General features: G+C 28.8%; 1 protein-coding gene across 2 annotated transcripts in view; it reads right to left on the reverse strand.

The window, feature by feature from the left end:
- The window catches only part of LOC107457335 (lipid droplet-regulating VLDL assembly factor AUP1 homolog), a 32,117-nt gene extending 18,092 nt beyond the window's left edge, over nt 1–14,025 (reverse strand). Inside the window, exons 1-8 of one of the 2 annotated variants that reach the window (XM_043056544.2) lie at nt 13,920–14,025; nt 13,693–13,827; nt 10,963–11,100; nt 9,342–9,489; nt 8,325–8,442; nt 8,125–8,234; nt 3,888–3,932; nt 3,572–3,645 (exon numbers count right to left, since the gene is read on the reverse strand). In XM_043056544.2, the coding sequence (XP_042912478.1) occupies nt 3,572–3,645; nt 3,888–3,932; nt 8,125–8,234; nt 8,325–8,442; nt 9,342–9,489; nt 10,963–11,100; nt 13,693–13,811 (752 nt within the window). In that variant the 5' untranslated portion in view covers nt 13,812–13,827; nt 13,920–14,025. Of the gene's footprint in view, nt 1–3,571; nt 3,646–3,887; nt 3,933–8,124; nt 8,235–8,324; nt 8,443–9,341; nt 9,490–10,962; nt 11,101–13,692 lie in introns of both variants that reach the window. The other variant, XM_071188446.1, reaches the window with a different exon arrangement.
- Between the last annotated feature and the right edge of the window lie 2,373 nt (nt 14,026–16,398).

The raw sequence follows: 16,398 nt of genomic DNA on the forward strand, positions 1-16,398 counted from the left end.
TTTAAAATCGCGTGAAAAAGTATTGCGATGTCGGATTTTAAAATCGCGTGAATAAGGCGATATCGGATTTTAAAATCGCGATGTTGGATTTTAAGATTGCGTGAATAAGAATCGCGATGTTCGGTTTTAAAATAGGGTGAATAAGAATTGCGATGTTGGATTTTAAAATCGCTTGAATAAGAATCGTGATGTTGGATTTTAAAATCGCGTGAATGAGAACCACAATGTTTGATTTTAAAATCGCGTGAATAAGAATCGCGATGTTCAATTTTAAAATAGCGTGAATAAAAATCACGATATTGAATTTTAAAATCACGTGAATAAGAATCACGATATTGGATTTTAAAAGCACGAAAATACAAATTGCGGTATTGAATTTTTAAATCGCGTAAATAAGAATCACGATGCATAATTTTCAGAGTCCGTGAATACTTATCGCAACGAGTAATGAATGTTTAAACCGCGTATAAATTCGAATATCGATTTTTGATATTACAACAGCGTGATAATGATAACGAATCGCAATATTGAAATTTAAAAATATATATGAATACGAATCGCGACATAGGATTTTAAACTAGCGGGAATATGAATCGCGATATTGGGTTTTAAAAACGATTAAATACAAATCGCGATATTAAATTTTTAAATTGCGTGAATGGGAATTGATTTTCAACAAAAGNGAATATGAATCGCGATATTGGGTTTTAAAAAACGTTTAAATACAAATCGCGATATTGGGTTGTCAAATTGCGTGAATGGGAATTGCGAGTAATGATTTTTAAATCGTGTAAAAACGAATCTCATTAAGTAATTTTTAAATCAGTTAAATACGAAAATCGATGGTTTACATAAAAATCATCTAAATAAGAATCGCAATTTTAGCAGATTCTGGCCCAGTTCCTAATATTTAAAATTCTGTAAATCAGCCAATCAAAATAAATCAAATATCAGCGGCCAAAACGAAACTGCTTAGGACTTTTTTTTCTTTTTTCCAATCTATAGCGGAAGTCGCGGTTGTCAAGGCAACGGCGTACATGCCGAAATTCTACCCATTTCCTCAGGAAGCTACTGCAGGGGGGGGAGTTCGTCGTAAGTCCGACTATATCGTTCGTTCGACTCCCCAAAAGTTTTTGGAGCATGGTCGGAAATTTTAAAAAGTCTTTCATCCCTGAAAAGTTAAGAGAGTAGTGGAGTAGGAGACGGCATTGTTTTACCAAGGTCAACCACTTTTACCCCAGCCAGCAGATTGACATGTGAAGAAAGGTTTATTGGGGGCTTCAATACTTTCGCTCCACGGAAGAAAAAAATTTTCAACAAAATATCATTTACCGCATAAAAAAATTTTCCGCGCGGAAATTTATGAAGAAAGAGCGGAAGATATGGAAAAATCTAAAAAAAAAGCGGAAATCAGCGGAAGAATCACATCCCTGTATATTAATTTAAAATTAAAAAAGATGACTTTACTTCATGTATTATTTAATTCATGTTTAATTTCATGTTCATTTAATATTTCTATAATTTCGTTTAATCAATAAGCCCGAAATGGTCAGAAATCTAACTAGATGCTATTTACTCAAACAATCAGGTATATACTTACTTTTACTACTAACTTTTTTTACTTACATACTAACTTTTTTAATATCATTATAGTGTAAGAAAATAAAACTGGACTGGAAGTATGGGACCCATAGTAGCACTTGAATATAATAAAAAGTAAACTATTTTTGTTTCATGGAAATGTAAAAAAAAAAACTGTTTCCGATGTTATTTACCAATGTCATTAACAAATATTTTCTAGACATCTTTATCTATATATTGTTTGTTTCATTTTATTGTAATAAATTATAGAATTATTTTTGTATATAACAGCATTTTCAATGAGAATTCATAACAGGAAGCAAATCACGTGTAGTTTGTGATTTATAATTCATACATACAAAGATCAAGTATCACTTTGCATTAAAATCTTTTTCTTTCTTCCATCTTTTGAGGAACACCCCGGGTTTTAACATTTATCAAGAGCCCAAAGCTTTTAATATCAGACACTACATTTGTACAAGACTCTGATTTTTGTTTTGTAAAAATATTTTATTCATAATGATATGAATGAAAGAAATCACTATAAAATAAGTAATTGTAAGACACATGTTTATACACTTTTCAATTTAATATGGGGTACTTGGTGCAAATATTTCAAACGGAATCTTTGCACCAAGTTCAATTTAATATAGTTTGTTTAATTTAAAATGGTGTCCGGCAAAGAGTGCCCACTAAAGTAGATAAGGCCCACAGAACAATAACTGTTTCAGATTTCACCCTATCTCATAAAAGAAACGTTTGTTATCTTATCTCATAAAAAAGTTCATCGCCAAAAATAAAAAATGATTTGCTAAATACCATTTCATTAGATTGATAAACAAACCAGCTATAAAACTATTAAATTTTACATTGTAAAAAATCTGATAAAAACTAAACTACTGATAAAAACTACTACTGATAAACTATGGATAAAAACTAAAATTGATTTAAATTTTATTAGATTGATTATCAAATCAGCTATAAAACTGACAAATTTTACGTGATATGAAGAAAAATAATTTCATTCGAAAATAGCTCATATTTGAATAGATTTAGTTATTTTAAGTTTGAAAGTACTGTCAAAAATTTTATTTAGTACCTTTATTAACCAAAATTCTAAAACAAAATTTTAAGTTTTTCTAACACTTTTTAAATAAGCAAAAAATTTTTTTAGCTTAAAACTTTTGCTTTTGAGCAAAAGTTTTTAGCAAAAGTTTAGTTAAAAGTTTTTTGTTTTTGATCACCAATAACTTCCAAACGGAAGGGAAACTTCCAAAACTTAATTTTTGAATTGATTAATTGATTTTTAAAAATAAATAGGATATTATTTTTTATCATCATCATAAGCCATGTATCATTAACCCATTTACAGATAATTATTTTCAAAAAAATAAATAAAAACATCTACAAAAAATTTCTGCAAATATCACTCATTGTTACAATCTCTAATCTTTATATTTTAGTATGAACATAACAATATTGAAAACACTGTAAATGATGGATATAGAAATTAATAACTTAGTCTTACAATGCAGATGCATTAACGGGATTAGAATATAGTATGCAACAGTTACAATATTAATTTCTAAACTTCTCTGAACTAAAAATGTAAAGCAGCTAAAGAAAGAAAAACAACTAACTACGTTCGAATCACTGGATCTAATAGGGGGATTTTCATTGTTATTATACATAATAACAAGGGTTTAAAAAACACATTTTCATAGATAAATTAAAAGCAACAATTAATAAAACAATGAATTTGAGCATAAAAACATCTTTCCTAAAGTATGATTCTTAGATTTATAGTTACTCAATTTTCTTTTTCTCTACCTTGAGCATTTTTTGTCAGAATGGTAAGAGAATTACTCTTCCTTAGTCAGATATTAAAACTTTAGATATATCTTTAATGCAAAAATATTCAAGATAAAACTTCGAAACAAAATTTGGAAAGTAAAAACATTATCAGGGGAGTAAAATTATTTAGACTTACTTTAAAGTAAAAGATATGCAAGGGAGAAAAAATGCCCAGACTAAATCTCCAAACACTGTACTTCCGATAACAGACTGGAAAAATAGGAGAAATTAATATTAAAATCAAAATAGCAAATAATCTAAATAATAATCATTGGTAGATGATGATGTAACCCTTTCACTGTTAATCATGTTACAAAAGTTGTCACTCACTCACATGCACACAAATATATATATATATAGGATCAAGAATAAGCCTATCTTTTAGATTGCATGAAAATGCATACATGGTAGCAAAACAAATTTCAATGGAATATGTATATTTTAAGACTTACAGGAGAAATTTTCATGAAAGATGATATTGAGACCCAAATAAGAACCTGAAAAAATTTGTTAATCATTCATAATAAATGCTTCAATCAATAAATATGCAAAAATATAAATGCAAATGAAAGCTCATTGAAGCTACTAAAAAGCACAAACACATTTTAGTCATATACTTTAAAGTGAATTCAATAAGTTTACATTTGACACTTATGTAAGAAAATGATATAGGGTTATAGATTATTAAAATAGATAGGGTGTAGATTATTAAAATTCACAATTACATTTATTGACTATCATGATTAGTGAATTAGTAACAGCTAAGTAATTTTCACTTTAAAGTTACTCTAAAACAAGAATCCCAGAGAACAAAAGCTTTAAAAGACTTGCTCTACACCTGTGCTTAATATGTTATTGAAAAAACAAATTTTGTTGGTTGAAAATACTTCCTTATTCACATTAAATTCATTTAATAGAAATGTCTTCTGGAAAACAAAAAAAAATTGTCCGCAAGGTATAAATTTGGAGAATAAAATAAACAGGAAAAAGTATAGTATTGCTTAACAGTGTTTATAAATGCAATCAAGGAGTGGACATTAAACTTGGATACGACAAGAATTATAAGTTATTTTTGGCAGATGTTTTTTTCTTAATTTCTCAACTTCCTCCATTGAAAATGCCTAATATTGTTTCGTTATTAAAGTTCCTGTTCCCCAATAATGTCAAAAATAACCCAAAACATTGTAAATTTACTTTTCTTACAACTTTTTTTTTTTTACAGCTCTAACCCTTCTCTTTACTACCTGCTTTGGAAGTTCTTTTGTTTCTGGTTGATATAAATCACATGCCTTAATAACAATCAACAATTTTTGAAAGAAGAAAAATTTGTTTAGGAACAACAGACAATTAAAATTTGAGAAAAGCTTGTCAGAAATAATAACATAATTGATGTAGATATGCAAATCATATTCTAAAAAATAAATCCTACTTCAAATTATTTTACAAAATAAAATGCTTTAATTTTTAGCATTTCATCAAAACATTTTTTGTACTTAAGAACAATAAAAGATGCAATAAATAAAATGAACTAAAACATTTAAATTGTGTTGTATCATTTCTTTAGAAATGAAAACATACACCATTTAGCTTTCCTTCCACAATTAATATATGATCTAATCAAAATAAAACACAGTTTTTCAATTGCAATTGACTGTTACACATTCAATAGTTTAAAAATATTTTCCCATTCAGCTTCCTGATATTTTGCAACAATAACTTTCAATATTTTTACAATACACAGAGCTGCCATAATACTTGCAAATTTGAATAAAAAAAGGAACTGATAAGGGACATAAAAAATTAGGACCAGGAAAAAAAACAAAAAGAATAATGCAAATCAGATAATATACCAAACAAATTTAATCATGAAAGAAAACACCAAATATTTTCCTTATCTAGTTTAATTCAAAAGCATCTTTACAAAATTTCAAAGTATTTAGGTTTCACGTTTTTAATTTACAAACTATGCAATTGAATTATTTTTTTATTTTCAACAATTGAAAAGTTAAGAGTTTACTTTCTTATTAACTAATACAGTTGAATCTGCCTAAGAAATTTTTCAAGGGACTGGAACGAAATTACTTATTAAACGGGAAAACTTCATAAACGGTTGAAGGTTAAAAATAAACAAATTTTTTTTTATCAATTACTAAAATCAATAATTTTTCTGTACCATTCATACAAGTCCAAACTAAAAATATCAAATATTTTTACTGTTTATTCCTCCATTGCAACGTTTACCTTTAAATGCATAAGTTTTATTGGGTAAAAAATTTAAAAACAGAACACAATCCCCCATACTAAAAATGTCCTTCGGTTGATAACCTGAAGTTAGTTCAGGTAATTTAGCTTTCCATTTTTCAGCTTCTTGCTAATCAACTCTGTTACATTTTCCTTTAATTGTTTTATATACTAATCCGGCTCGCTTTTTCATATGATCAATTCATCCATTAGAAGGTGTTAAATGAACGTTCAGTTTCTCAGCAATCTCTAAGGCTGTTCCTCCAAATAGAGTTTCGCTGACAGGAACGTTCGAGTATCTTGCTTGTTTAAATCATAAGTTTTTCTTCAACATCCTCGTATTTTCTTCTTTTCACTATTTTTATTTTCTGGGTTTCACCGGAACAAGAACAGTTTAAGATGTCTTTCTTAGCAAATAATGCAAATTAAAGTAGTAATTGTGAGATTTAAATTTTTCACTATTCGAACCCTTTCAAATTGAGAATAGCTGTCTGCAGTTTTTAAAATTTTTACTTTGTCCTCAATAGATAGTGTTTTACGTTTAATGTCTTTAGAGGACATTTTCAACTAAAATCATTTTTTTTTCTATGATATTTAAGATAAAAATCAAAATGAACCTTCACACTAAGAAAATTTCCAACGAAATGCTGCTAAATGTTTTGATGTATCTTTCGTATCAGTCACTGAAGGGGTGGGGACAGCAGAGCAGTGCATGCATCATCAGGCTTTCTAATTTTTTATTTACAGTGGACACAATGTCCAAGCGATTCCCCACATTCTTATTGGTTTCATTGTTCATCTAAAGGTTCACATTCCTTTGCTCACACCTGTTTCTGATGAATCACCTTTTGTGTAATGGAGGAGAAAAGGAAGCTCTGTGGCCTTTGTTAATTTGGCATAGTCCAGGTATCTGTTTTCGTCTTAGAAAGGTTAAACTAGATAAGACATTTTTGAAATATAAAGTTAAAAAAATAAGGAAAATTGGAACCATGTGAAAACTTATTAAACGGGAAAAAATCTTCTCATGAAGGTAAATTTAACGTTATGATATTTGATTTTTAAAAAAATCAACTTCTAAAACTTTTTTAAATGGAACTTCTTAAATGGGTTCCACTGTATACAAGCTATTATCACATTATGTGTAACTCTAGCCAGTCAAATTTTCCAACAAAAAAAGACAAAAATCGAAACGAGCGCTTTTAAAAAATGAAAATCGAAAACAAGCATCTGTAAGCACTTTTTAAAAACCTAACACACCCTGATTACCATTTTGTAAAACAGTTAAACTTTTTGTTGCTCTCAGTGGCTAATAATACCACATTTAAGTTTAGTTTACCACTTTTTTCCTAAATCAGTAATTCCTTTTCAGTTTAATGGCATCTTTATTTTTTCTTTATTTATCCATTTCTGATAACAGTGATAGGTCTGAAATTCAACAGCCATTATTTATCATTTTATTTATTATGGAAACGAGAGCAGCTTAGCAATGTTTTAAATGATTAACCATGTTATTACTAGTATTCAGCACCTGTTCTTTCACTGAGGTACTCTTTTTTCGAAATAATGTGACTTTAAATGCTCCACGTCTGTATTACCATGATAAAGAGTAAGTTTGCTCTTAAAAAAACAAAGAGAAGTTAGAGTAATTCAGTAAATCATTTCTTCATTTCAATCAATAGGATACTTATCATTTTATTATGCATTTAAATTTTATTTAGCTTGGAAATCTTCCATTCATCTAAGAAACATTCATTTCAATGCCTATATGACAGCATCCTGCAAGTTAAGCTGTAATTTTTAAAACAAAATTTGGAAGAAAAAAACTATCTACAATCAAAATTATATCCCACTGAATAATATTAGAAATATTTTTTTTCTTTCAGTTATGAGTTTCCTCCAAATAACAAAGACTGAAAATATACAATATGGAAACACTTATTCAGTATATTACACTCATTTAACATACTAAATTCATAAATGTAAATTGAGAAAAAACTTGCACTACTGCACATGAAAATTTAAGAAAAAAAAATAATCCTCTATTATTTATGTCAAATTTTAATTATTTAATAAATTAATAATTTGAAAATAATAAAACCAGAGTATTTATTAAAAATTATACTTGGTTAGTGATCTTAGTTGGATTTATTAAAACAATAAAATAATACTTTTGCAATGAAATAATGCAAGTTTTTGCATGAAAATGTAAGTTACACAATTATACACAGGAGTAAATTAGTGGACTATTCCTCAACTCATCATTTGAAAATTTTATTACTACTGAATCATCAAGAGTCTAATTAATTAAAATGATGAGTTGCTGTCCCTTAAGATTCATTTTGAATTTGCTAAAAATAGGCATTTTTGTTGCTTTTTAACCTTTTTAAGTTTCAGCAAATACATAATTTTTTTGATCAATTTTGATATCACTAATACATTTATACTTACAGGTTGAACAGAACTGCTCAAAGTACAAATTCCAGGGTGAAATTTAAGAAGGCCAATTTTACCATTAGTTGTAGTTTCTTCAGGAAAACATAAAACACGAATTGAGGAACCTAATAGAGTAAAAATGTGTTTTTTAGTGATGACTTGAAAGCAAAATATACATAAAAACTTAAAGCAAACATAAATATTAAAAAACTAACTATCAATGTAGGTTCTCAAAGCTGATACAGCATCATCACTCAAATTTCTTGGATATCGTACATCGTCTTTCCAGAACCATAAAGAGTCTATATTTCTGATATGAAAATCTTTTGAAACCTAATTACAAAACAAAAAAGTATAGATAAGAACTTAACACTATCAATGCTGTTACACATTCGAAATTTAAAACTATTTTTCTTGTTGAAAAAAGAATGTTAACTTTATAGGTATCATAATTCTGGAGCATTAAAAAGGTAATAACATGTTTCTGTTTTCTCCATACCATTAATTTTTCCATACCACCTCCAATACCAACCATACTGTTTTCAAAAACTATTTCCAATATGCTAAATACAAATAATTTTACATTTTCTCTAATCTTACTTTTTCATATAAAAGGGATACTTCATACTTCACTTTAAATTGCATTAGAAAAAGTTAAGGTAATTTATCAAAGAGTATTACAAAAAATATAAACAATAACTTTAATTTCAAAAGAGCTATAAATTTAAAAATTCCAAAAAATCATCTCCAATGAATTTTACTTCATCCTTATCTGCCGAGTCTTGCAAAAAGTAATTTTTACCCCCAAACCAAAGAATTTGAAATTCCACACTTTTTAAAGAATTTTCAATAACATTTGATTTCACATCTTGGATAGGAACATCTATAGAAGCAGCACAAATAATTATTGTTTTTGCAAGAGGTTTTTCTCCTATCAACTATTTATTCGAAGGAAAATGACTTATCCTCGAAGGGTTTATTCAATTACACATCTATTGGCTGAAAGACTTTCATATTTGTTTTTTTTTTCAACGGTAGACTAATATGCCTGGCATACTAGAAATTTGCTATCTCAGATTCAGAAATAGTTAACTTACACGCTTGGATATATAGTAATTATATTAATATTAAATAAGTAATGAACCATTGGAACACAACATGCACAGAAGAATAATGTCATGAGAAGGAATTACCTTAGAAAATTAGTTTATAACTGAAAAAAAAAAACATACTGTGTTACAGGGCACCATCACATTGACAGCTAACCGGTCCAGAATGCTAACATGATTTGAAACTAAGAGCTTTGAAGAGTCATCAAGGTACTTATCATCCACTTCAATCACAAATCCTAATATTTTGCACAAGCCTTTGAGAAGGAAGCTGAAAAGTAATCAAAGCATGGGTGAATGTGACACAAAGTGAAAATTCTTTAAACTTTTGTATGCAAAAACATAATTTCAAGATATCAAGTTATGAATCAAAATTAATACGCAAATATTTCAACAAGCTCAATATAATTTTTTGAACTAATATTTATATTTTAATTATCGACCAACGATAAAGATATCACATATTTATACTAATTTCAAAAAAGATTTGTGGTACCCTGCAAATCAATTGGCTTGATTCTATAAATTTGCAATCACATGTCCTGCTCCTAGTTTTAAAACCTAGAAGTATGGTGTAAAAAACTCAGAATACAATCACCTCTGTCAAAGTTAATACTTTACAATCAAGATTTCTTTATTCATTTATTCTTTATTAAAAAGAAACTAAAATATATTTTCAAGGAATCAATTTTTGAAAAGAATAAAGTTAAGCTGTAATGTACATTCCACCTACAACACTAAAAGTATTCTCACTTATCCTAAAAAAAAAAAATTGAATTTTTATAATATAAAATGCATAGATTTTCTTTTTCTGCCATGACAGATATTGTGGGATTAAAAGAAAATCTAAAACAGGAATAAGACTTTATTAAACTTGCATTTAAGCAAGCAATGTTCAAATCTTCATATGGAGCAACAGAAGGGTTTGGTAAAAGTTGCACATTTCATTGTTAGAGTGAACAGAAATGGGCGACGTTTATTTAAATCCGTGCAACTCTTATTTCTATTCAATGTTGTAAAAAGCAAAATACCAAACTTCCAGATTACAAAGAATGATGACAGTCGATAATTGTCATTTTATTCACTCTTTTTGGAAATTATATCTTGTAATTTATGCTAAACATTATACTTCATGCTTAAGTTCAGAGTGATTAAAGGAAAAAAATGCTTTATCAAGCTAAAATAAAAACAGTCAACAGAATTCATAGTGAAGAAATAACGAACTTGTAAATAAAATTGTTCAAACGTAATTAGTTTTTTTTTTTGTCAATTGTAAGGTAATTCATATAAATTACTAAAAAGTGGTTGCTGCCCTACCTTTTTCTGTGGATAATCAGGAATTTATTGAACATATTTATTTCAATAATAATAAAATTTAACTATTTTTAATAATTTTATTAAGCTTAAAACATTTTTGAAAATTAAAAACTGGGTATTACAAATATAACACAAAATGTTACTTTACATAACCAGGTTTTAAAAATTAGAGTAAGTTTTTGGAAAATTATATTAAGTTTCAAAGACATAAGCACTTTGAAAAATTATTAGAACAAAAATTATTAGAGCAGCTCAAATTTTATTAAATGAATTACATGCTTTTAAAGTCTGAAAATACATCATTGATAAAAGGTGAAATTGCCGATAGTGAATCATACAAAGTAAAAGATTTTAAAAAGATTCCATTATCATGAAAACAATACATTGAAATTTTAAAAGAATAAATAAAAAAGTACAAAATTTTTACCTTCTAGTATGTGATGTTTTTGGCAACAAAGAGAGAACTATTACTCCTAAAAAACAAACCGCTATTCTAAAAGCCAACAACACCAAACCAAATGGAAAGTACAACAAAGCTTTGTACACTTGTGGTCTTTTGAGTATCCTATATAAGTACACAATTTTAATTTAATAACAAGAATGGAAAATTCTTTAAGCATTCTTTATAAGTTATGGCAAGGCTGCCAACTATGTACTAAGCTTTTTGCAAAATATTTTATAGAGTGGTAAACAGTTACAAACTAAAACTTTCAGAATTTTTGGTAATTTTGTCAAAATTTTAAAAGTCTCACCATAAGAGAACTGAAGAGCTCTTTACATGAATTTTTGTAATCCTTCACATGTAGTGGCATGGAAGATAATTTTAAATCAAATTCATTAAACAAAGAATTATACATTAAAATATTAACTTTCCAACCACTACAAGAAAACAACAACAAAAAGAGCTGAAATTGGTTATATTGCATATTGTACCAGAATTGGAAAAAGTTTTCTTTTTTTTTATTTTGCTTAAACCAGTTTGTTTTTGGTTCATTTAAAACAAAAAATTTTAATATTTGACACCTTGAATCTAGACTAACCTAACCAATAAAAAGTATTTTATGAAGAATTTTAACTGATGAATAATATTTTTAATGAATAATTAAAAATATCCACTTTTGTTCCAGAAATATACTAACACAATAATAAGCACAAAAAAATTTAACATTCAAATAAAAAAATTTTATATAAATGTTATATTTATAAAGTGTCTGAAAGAGAGGGTTCCCTTTTGCCTGTCAGGGTGGATGAAATAGATGTATGTCAGTATGACACCTGCGAAAACATTGCTAAAAATATCAATTATCATATAAGCCATACTTTTATTTTTTTATTTACCACCTTTAAATAGTGTATGAAATTTTACTCGATTTAATAAATTATATTCATACAAAGTACTACATATAGTGGTTACAATTAGCTTTTAAAATATTATATATGTATTGAAAGTTTAGCATCAATTTGCTGGCACTTTTTATTTTTGCATTTAGGAATTACGGATCCTCTGGAACACATCTTTTCAAGTCTACTCTAGTTTTTGAAGTGATATTTGATGCATTATAGTAAACAGAATCACTTATAATCCTAGTTGCCGATATCTAAATATTACTGATGGAAACTAGATAAACCAGGATGTGAAATTTCACTTCCATTGGTACTAGCAAGATTAAAATTATTATTCAGAGCTATTTTTACATAAATATGAACAATCTTTAAAATTTTAACAGATGTTGCGCAAAGAATTTTTCTGTAAAAAAACTTTATAAGAATCAAGGAACTGAAAACACATTTAATGCAAAGTAACAATAGTACTAACTAAAAATATGGTTAAAATAAGTTCCCATGAGGTCCGAATAATATCAGCCACATCCACATGCGTATTAATAAAATGAACTATTTTTTTCTTATTATTTAAATTCATATCATTAAAATATCAAATATATCTTTCAATCAAACTGTGTTACACTACAGTCAAACTTTATTTTTTCTATAGCCTCAAATAATATAACACCAATGGTGAACTTGCAATTGGATAATTGCCACTTTAGCATGAAGCAAATTTCATTAAATTTCAACAATTTATCAATGAAAAATTCTATGGCAGAATAATCACCAAGTTCCAGGCAACAGTAGTGGAGATTTCTGTATCCTGATCTGTGTCAGAATAATCGCCAAAGCTTGGAAACTTCTGGACCTTGGCCCGAGAGAAACTAAAAAAACATCACAGACAGGGACCAACTCGAAAGGTATAACTGGGGAGATTTCCGTATCGAGATCTGTGGCAGAATTATCGCCAAGTCTTCGAAACTTCCGGGCAGTGGCCCGCGAGAAACAAAAAAAAAATCACAGAAAGGGACCAACTCAAATGTATAACTCGTAGCCACCCCCGGGCAAACATCTACATTTTTCATTTGTATCGTTAACAGATCATAATATATCCTTTTTTCCAACCTTCTTTAAGGTTTAAACATAACACCTGTTGAAAAGAAGAGAAACGAATCGGTTTGCAACATTAGTATAGAATTAATATAATCTCTAACGTAGCATAAGAAGTATTTTTGTAGGAGGGGATAGCTCGAAAACCACTGTAGAGGTCTCAAAGTAACCTTCTATAAAAGAACCATAAAATTTTTAAAAAATAAATTTTGCCTGGTAAAACAATTTTTCGTGACACTTGGCACCATTTCCTAGAGAAACTGGGTATTTTTATGACTATGTCGCTTGCAACTACCAACTTGTTAAGCCAAAAGCTAATACAAAATAAAAAGCTTCAAGCGATACTCATGGTAAATTATTAAGTTTGAAGCAAATGAAAATAAACATAATGTGACAACTAACTAAAGTAGGAACGTAATTTAAATTAAAACCTTTAAGGTCAGCAGCTACAACAAGAAGGAAATGTGTTCAAGGTATACGTGTTAAAGGAGATATAATTAGCATTACATGTTACATTTATTGGAATGTTAGGAATAGCAAACATTGAAAAAAGATTTCTAAAAGGGATTTTAACTGGAGTTGATACATTTGATAAGTTAAAAATTGATTTAATATAAGGGTAAACAGGCAAGTATTAACATGAATGACATCGCTCGTTTTTAAATGATGTAATTTGCCCTGAAATAAAAATTTTAATCCTGTTTATTAAAAAGCCACTGACCTGCTAGTAAAAAACAAATCTTCTAAACTAATTACGTTTTCCTTCACTTTCTCACTTTCTCTACTAATTCCAATACTTGACATGTTCATGTTGATATTTACACCAAAAACCTCTGACATAGACTACTGAAGATACCTAAACAAAATATGTTTTGAAATACATATTATTGTACCTACATAAAATTTGGAATCTGTTATCGTTCGTAAAACTTTAAAATTAGATTTTACTTTTAGACCTCAACGAATTCAACTCAAGGCTAAAAGTTGGTGCAATTATTGGAGCATTTATTTAATATACACTTTTAATATAAACTAAATGTTGGCATTTTCAGTTGCAGTTAAAAATGTATTTTATTGATCACCATCACTGTCTAAACATTCACGCGTGCTTCACGGATGCAGTAAGAATGGCCCTGAAAATAAAATAGCCCATTGTGCAGTTTCGCTCGTAAATAATAAGTCCCAAGTACCAGAGGCTGAATTACATCATTAGACAATTATTGTTACATGAATTGCGTAATATTGTAGTAGTTAAAGGCAACTTGATTTTGTATTCAGCAATTCCTTAGCCTTTCAATAGGGTATACAATGATTTACATCACACCTGCTTTTCATAGCATTGCATAATGAGAGAAGAAAAAGGATGAAAAAATGTGTTGGAAGATAATGCGTGGTGTAACACAATCGACTGATCAAAATCATATGATACGGTTCCCAGCGGATCACCGAAGTAAAGCATCACTAACAGCGATCAATGAGCGGGTGATTGATCACTTTGATCAGGGGCAGATCTACTTAAGGGATTTTAGGGCTGCAGCCAGGGCCCGCGGATACAAACGGCCCCAGTCTCCACTGAAAACAATAGGTGATTTTTTGAATTTAAAAAAATATCTAATATTAAAAAAAAAACTATTATAAGGTTGGCAACCCTGAGATCAATCAACCCATGCATGTGCGCGTCTATCTAGCGGAACGAGGAATTCTCCGTCGCTTGTTTTTGGTCAGTGTATTTTTTCGCGTCCATTCGCGCCGCTTAACGCCCGATCTAATTTTTTTTTTTAATTTTTTACCCGCACTTCTGTTCTCGTCGTCAAAGTGACAAACTTGTTTAGTTTACTAATAAATGATAACTTAAAAGTTATAAAGACCGGACCTTTCTCTTATTTTACTTATAATTGAAAGTACATAATCAGTATCAGAAAAGAGTTCCTGCTATTAGTTGATAAGTAAAAAGAATTATAAATCATGTTTGTTTTTTTTAATGTATTTTTTCAATACTAAATGAACTTTTTAATCGATTTTTAATGATAATTTGTGAATTACTGCACTCATTACAAAGTATTAAAATGTGACGCGAAGAGCAATATTACATGAATTATCTCGTTCCCTGTTTATTGCCAGAAAATTATCAAGTTCATTGATTATTTTCAGAAAAATATCAAAATCTTATTTTACAATATGTCTGGTAGAAAATATAAAAGTGGAGCTGAGAAACGGAAATTACAGCTAGGTCGAGAAAAAGAAAGAAAGAAATGTACAGAAATGGAAACTTTTTCCAAATTAGAACATAAAAACGAGAATGAAATAGCTGCAAATTTATTAACAAATGAAAAGGAAGAGATTTTATCCAAAGAGAATCTATTTAAAGGGAGTAGAAAATCGCAACACCAGGAAAAAAATACAAATGGTGAAAATGTGCAAAATCTTGATTACCAGCAACCCTCTGATCCCACTGAAAACTATATTGTTCTCTATATTGTAACTATATTATAACTATATTGGTGATCAGCAAGAGGACGGTAATACCGAGACGGAAAGAAATTTAGAGAATATTAGTTTGAGTTTGAGAAATATGTTGGCGTGGGCTTGTGGCCAGAATTGCTAAATAATGATTTCATTAATGACATCCTCTCACATGAAATAACTGACTTTCAAAATAAAGATCCGAAAAATATATATTCAGCTTCAATAAAGAAATACAAAGAACAAAACAGAACATTTTCAAATAGTTATTTCATTAAGAAAATGAAAAATGGTCAATCACTGGAAAGATCTTGGCTATGTTATTCAAACAGGGATGGTACTGTTTTTTGCTTGTGAGGGGAATTAATTATCGACCATGCCAACCTTCATCTATCAAAANAAATGAAATTTTCACCTTAGCAGCTCAAACATATTGAATTTCCTGCTTAATAATAAACACCCAAACTAATAATATTTGATAACGTTGAAATTAAATAAAATATGTAAGTAATTGAATAATAAAACGGCACTTCACATTTGTCAAGTCCTGTATTAGGTAATAAAATATGTAAAAAATAATAAAACTTACGTATAGTAATTTTAACTTCAGTTTACACTACACGGATTTTTATTCGCCGTTTCACCGATTTTCTCGAAGCCCGAAGCACTTCTGCAGTCTTTATAAATAAATATCCAATACTTAGCTCTAAATTCGTAAGTTGTGAAACTCTCTGTTCATTCACAGCCGTAAAACTCGCAAACAAATTGCACGAAGTGAAAATTCAACGATTACATTAAAAATGTTTCAAAAATGTTGTCTATGACACAATACAACGTATGTATTTAGTGGATCGGGATCAACTCTAGTGGATCAACTCTATGGGATCAACTCTTTAGTGGATCTTTAGTGGATCAACTCTATGGGGAATTCCCCAGTCATGCGATGAAAGAACCAGTACTGCCA

The sequence above is a fragment of the Parasteatoda tepidariorum genome, chromosome X2 (assembly GCF_043381705.1).
Source record: "Parasteatoda tepidariorum isolate YZ-2023 chromosome X2, CAS_Ptep_4.0, whole genome shotgun sequence".
Taxonomy (NCBI): domain Eukaryota; kingdom Metazoa; phylum Arthropoda; class Arachnida; order Araneae; family Theridiidae; genus Parasteatoda; species Parasteatoda tepidariorum.